We start from the raw sequence: 6258 nt of genomic DNA on the forward strand, positions 1-6258 counted from the left end.
TGCGGGATTATAAACTGGTGATGCTAAATGTATCATCGTAAATTATTTGAACAGGGGCCGAACCAGGCAGTCTTACAATTTGATACCACGGGGCTGAGGGAAGAGAATAATGGTTAAAATACTGGTGCACGGTAAAGTCGATAATTCGGGATAAGTTCGGTGCTGTAGCTGATATAACAGATACCACGCAGAGCGTTGGAAATGAGTTGGTGTCAAATGTATATCATACGGCATGGTTGTAGGGTTATACGGACCTCAGATGTTGGTCTCAATGAGTGTGTCGGTGTGCAGAGTTGAATGGTGATGTATGTAAAGTATATTATAAATGTGATACCAATGAATTTGCCTTCCATGTCTGGGTATATTAAGTGTTTACTCTGTCCATACCAGACCACAGTGTATCCACTGATTACGTCTGTAGGCCATATTGCCGAATCACACATTCGTGGTTGAAAATTGAAGTGATATTTTTGCATCTCGGTAGTTAAGCAATGGTGGTGGTGAGTCGTCTAACAAGCTTACCCAGTGGTCGAAAAAGGCCAACACGACAAGGGTTCACGTAAAGCATATTCACTTATGTATCTGTTATCCTTTCGGCAACAGCACCGTACTTATCCAGAAATATTGATTTAACACATAATATTGTGTTTAAACCACAACAATCCCGAATGGACCAAGACAAAAATGGAAATCCAGACGAGTACGGAAACAATAATTTTGATTTGTTTATACAAAAATAAAAATATTTAATTTATTTACATTTAATTTGACAAATGACTGTGGGGAAATCTAACAGGTGGTATGTTGATTACACAGTACCCATGTGCGTGAACAGCCTACTTTATGTTTTCAAAAAAATTTTGACAGGTTTCCTCTCTATGTTTCTCTATGGTTTAAACAATGAATGTATATTAACTTTATCTGAAAAAACCCATTCTAAGAAGTATATATGAATTCCTATAATGTTTTAAGTTAGAAGTAACTATAAAGTAACTCTTTCTCTAGTTATTTTAGAAAAAATTGTTACTGTAAATATTCGTTATTTTAAATATATTTTAATATAGTCCTATTATTTAAATAAGGGTTGTATTTTTTTTACCGGCATTGTTACAACGAATAAAAATTCGTTACCATGGAAATAATTTTCCAAAAAAATAGCAAAACATACAAAAAAACACAATTTTCTATTCATATTATGAAACATAAGTTTACTCTGCAACATTAAAAATAAAAAAAATTATATTTCAAATAAAAAAATCTTTAAACAACAATTATGTTGCATCAGGGTATAATCCTTAGAGAGGGTCATATAACACGAACTATCTATAATTTGGTATGTATTCTTGAATGCTTTAGACAACTTAATGAATTCCATAAATTCAATGCATTCAATTGCATGGGAGTGCATTAATTTGGAAAAAAACACACACACATACACATATTCTAATGTTTCGTCTGAATACAGATAAAAGACAAACGTTTCGAAGATGTCATTGAGTGCATAATCAATTTGGGCGAGGCAGCTAACACTAGAGCCGGTCTATCGATATTAGGTTATTGTTACTATCATGCCCAGAAGTATGAGGAGGCAGCTACTTGTTATGAACAATTGTGCAATTTGGCACCAAAGATACCGAAATATAAGTATGTTCAATAACATCTATGCTTTTCCAATATTTTTCATCGATTGTTTTTTTTTAGATTCTATTATGCCCAATCTCTGTATCAGGCGGGTATATTTGTGGATGCCTTAAAGATCTTAAAACAAATAAGTGATAATGAAGAGTTAAAAGAACAATGTCTACAATTACAAAGTGCCATTTTGTATTCGAGTGAGGATTTTGCAGGAGCTCAAAGTGTTTTGAATCAACGTTCAAGTGGTACTGCTGAAACTCTTAACGATGAAGGTTGTCTACTCTATCAGGCTGATCAATTTGAAAGTGCTGTGCAACGTTTTAATACAGCCCTACAAGTGGGTGGTTTTAATCCCTTGATTGCCTATAATTTGGCTTTGTCACATTTTCGTAAAAAGGAAAAAACTCAAGCTTTAGATTTTACCAGTAAGTTAAAATGAAGTTTAGTGTTTGTTTGTGTGAAAAAAAAACTTAATATTTTTATTGTATTTAAGCTGAAATTGTGGAACGTGGCATAAGGAATCATCCTGAATTGGGTATCGGTGCTCAAATAGATACAGATGGTAGTGCTCGTAGTGTGGGTAATCCCATAACAATGGCTTTGTCGGGCATAACACAGGCATTGAATTTGAAGGCCGCTATTGAGTACAATGATGGAAATAGTAAGTTTATAATTTTAATTAAGACCTGGTTCACACTAGGGAACTTATTTTGGGAAACTTTAGATTTTTGTGTGTGAGAGAAAGAAATGTCAGTCATTTCTTTCTCCCACGCACAAAATCAAGAGTTTCTCAACAAAAGTTTCCCAGTGTGAACTAAGTCTAAGGAAACTGAGTTTCCGAAAATTGCTCGATTATAATATACAATGTCTTTTCAATCTGACCCAAAGTTATGATCAATATTCGAAAGGGTTCCCATTAGGGCACTTAACGGTAATACGGTGGAAAGCGATTTAAACTAGAACACTTTTTCTGAATTTATACATAGACATAGACTCGTATTGATATGACTTCGTTGGCAAGTCTGAAGTCAATGTACTTCATACCTTAATTAAACAATATAAAGTCTGTTGAACGATGAACTGAACCGAAATAGTGCAATTTTGGGTCATAGGATGAGAGTAAAAACTAGAAAGTCAAGAAAAAAAACATTGACCTTCGATCGTTGTTTACACTAGAAATTCTAATTGGATTAGTAAGGGGGAGGAGTTCATATAGTTGATCATCACTTTAGTTAGTTAGTTAGTTAGGTTGATAGGAGTATATACACTACATCAAATCCGAAGAAATACACATAGACCAAAATCGGGCCTGTTGTGCGCTCCTTATCACGAAAAAAAGGAACTGAATGAATTAGTGTTCAGAAACTCAGTTTCCTGAAGGTAATTCCTAAGAATCTTCCAATCATTGTTAGTCAGGAATGTTATTTCCGGAATAACATTACTTTCAAGATACTTAGATCTAACTTTGACGAATGCCTGACAGTGGCAAAGAAAGTCCTCCAGAGTTTCACTGTCCTCTCTGCATGCTCCACATACCTGCCTGACAGTGGCAAAGAAAGTGCTCCAGAGTTTCACTGTCCTCTCCGCATGCTCTACATACGTCTAAATCCGCACGTCCAATTAGGGCGATATCAGGCATAATTGTGCTCGTAATCCTGTGTGTCCACTAAGAATACGTACTATCATACTAACTTCAGACTTGCTAATCAGGGTCACCCCATAGGATCTTCGTGAATCTACCCACTGTTTCATTGTTCCAATAGGCCTTATGGGATTCTCTTACCCATATTTTTAGTTTAGATTTTGCTGCGTCGAATGATTTTGCGTTTGTCACATTAACTGCCTCGAGCTCTCTTTCCTTTAAAGCTATTACATCCGCCCTTTCGTTACCGGATACGCCCTAGTGGGCTGGTACGCATACGATGTGAACCTTACCTCTGGGAGAGTATTCAGTTAAAGCTTTCTTACAATTCAATATGGTCTTAGATTTAGTTTTATCATCTGATATCGCCCTAATTGCCTTCTGGCTGTCTGTAAATATATTAAGCGCTGTAGGCGCCATATTTATTCTAATCTAATATACGCATTCCGTTATTGCGTGTACTTCTATCTGGAAGCTTGTGTTATGATTTGGTAAAGGGTGGGAGATTTCTGCTTCTGGATCTTCAATAAAGAACCCCAGCCCCAATATATTTCGCAATTTAGAACCATCCGTGTAACAACGGATTCCTACTGGTATTTGCGTTTCAAAGTTTGCGATATATTCTGTGTCTGGTCCGATGATTGTGCATAACCTTTATTACACTTTTTGTCTAAAGCAGTCCACCAGATTATTGAAGCATAAGCTAGAATTGCACTTTTATAAAGCCAATTTGTCATAGTAGGACTAAGACCCCATTTCATGCCTCTAGTTCACCTACATATCGCCCAGGATCGATGTGTCTTGTTGATCCTATCCTCTGTGTGGTGTCTCCATTTTAATTTCCTGTCGAGGATTACACCTAAGTACTTAAGTTTGTATGTCACTGATATTTTCTTGACCAGGAAGCAAGGTTCGGTATACGTAGAAAATAGTTATTTAGTTGGAGGAGGCGACTCCTATTAATAATTTCGTGGTTCTCAGCATCGCCGAAATAATAAAAATGCTCTTACATATCCGTGCATTATATACATTCAGAATATTATAAATTAAAATAATCCTTATTGTTTCAGTCGAGGCCGCCAGAGATTCTTTATTGGATTTGCCGCCCAGAGCTGAAAGTGAATTAGATCCTGTAACTTTACACAACATGGCTCTGACCGATCCTCAAGGTCCAGTAGCAGGATTAAGAAAATTAGCTTTTCTTTTGGATCTAGGACCACCCTCTTGTCCTAGGGAAACGTTTGCCAATATACTACTTATTTGTTGCAAACATGAAATGTATGAAACTGCAGCCGATATACTGGCGGAACACACAAACTTGACGTACACCTATTTATCACAGGTATAATGAAATAATATATTCCAAAGCCGATTATAAACTAATACATTTCTGCAGTATCTTTATGAACTTTTGGATGCTTTAATAACGGCACAAGCATCGGCAGAATTGGCTGAGAAAAAATTGGGCACTTTGGCCTCTAGTTTGGCGGGTAAATTGAGAAGTTTGGCTGCCAAGGTACAAGAAGTACGTTCGACTACCGATCAGAATGCCTTAAGAAATGCTTTGAAAGATTATGAAAACGCCTTGGAATTGTGAGTTCAAGTATTATTTATAAAACCAGTATTTGACTAGTTTTATAACTTTAGGTATTTGCCCGTGGTCATGGCCCGTGCTTGGATCTCTTGGCGTGATGATGATTTTGTGGGCGCCGAGAGAGAGTTTCGTTCGAGTGCTGAATTCTGTTCGGAAAATTCCATATGGCGTTTAAATGCCGGCCATGTGCTCTTTATGCAGGGCGATAAATACAAGGAAGCGGCTGCATTCTATGAACCCGTTATTCGACAACATGGAGATGATGTACATTTTTCTATTTATCTATTACAAAAGAATATGATTCTTAATTTATTATATTTATAGATCATGTCTGTTTCGGCAGCCGTTTTGGCCAATCTTTGTGTCTCTTATATAATGACTTTTCAAAACGAAGAAGCCGAAGAACTAATGCGCAAAGTAGAAAAAGCTGAGGAACTTAAGGGCAACATGGGCAAACAGTATCATCATTTGTGCATCGTGAATTTAGTGGTGGGCACTTTATATTGTGCCAAATCGAATTATGAGTTTGGTTTATCACGTATTGCTCATGCTTTGGAGGGTGGTTCGGGTGCTAGACTCTATGCTGACACCTGGCTACATGTTAAACGCTGTATATTGGGTCTTTTGACGGGCATGGCTAAACAAAATATTATTTTACCTTATCCCTCGTTGCAGGAGGTGATGAATTTTTTAAAATCTTGTGAGGGTAAGCTAACACGGATAAGAATTTATTTATGTGGCCAATAATTCGAAATTCATTTTTAATTCACAATTTTTTGTATTTCAAGTTAATGGCATCTTTACACCGGCGAATATTTATAGTGCATCTGAAGAAGTTCCCGCCGAACCGTTAACCATTGGCTTAGAAGCTCGTAAATTACGTTTACTTTTAATAAAATTAAGCGAATATGAACATTAAATTCTTTTAAAATGTGTGATTTTTTTTCAATTTTGATAGCAAATAAAAGGCAAAGATATATAGATAAATAGATAGGTAGATAGATGGATAGATAGATAGATAGATAGATAGATAGATAGATAGATAGATATATAGATATATAGTGACAGAAAAATGACCGAAATCACCAATAAATGAAACAATGTAACGAGAACCATCCATTGCTACAGGATCTATCGGTCCACAGACATCCGTATGAATACGTTCCAATATTCGTGTTGATTTATTTCGAGTACCATTGAAAGGATCACGAGAATGTTTTGCTTCAACGCAAACATCACAAAAGCCAATCATTTCAACTTTGTTTTTCAGATTTTGGTATCATGTTGCTTTTAACTAAGGAATCCAATCCTTGTTGACCCATATGACCAAGACGACGATGCAATAAAACTGCATCATCCTTATTGCATAAATTAGCTACAGGCTTTC

The 6258-nt window shown here is 36.2% G+C and overlaps 1 protein-coding gene across 1 annotated transcript; it reads left to right on the forward strand.

Annotated features, from left to right (window-relative positions):
• The first annotated feature begins 1098 nt into the window (after positions 1-1098).
• Positions 1099-5790, forward strand: LOC111682902 (tetratricopeptide repeat protein 30 homolog). Its single transcript, XM_023444897.2, has 9 exons — positions 1099-1333; positions 1466-1644; positions 1702-2060; positions 2129-2296; positions 4348-4619; positions 4674-4870; positions 4925-5135; positions 5196-5577; positions 5660-5790. Exons 1-9 carry the CDS (start codon positions 1274-1276, stop codon positions 5788-5790), a joined length of 1959 nt encoding a protein of 652 aa, XP_023300665.1. The 5' UTR covers positions 1099-1273.
• The last annotated feature ends 468 nt before the right edge of the window (positions 5791-6258 follow it).

This window comes from Lucilia cuprina, chromosome 4, assembly GCF_022045245.1.
Source record: "Lucilia cuprina isolate Lc7/37 chromosome 4, ASM2204524v1, whole genome shotgun sequence".
Lineage (NCBI taxonomy): Eukaryota > Metazoa > Arthropoda > Insecta > Diptera > Calliphoridae > Lucilia > Lucilia cuprina.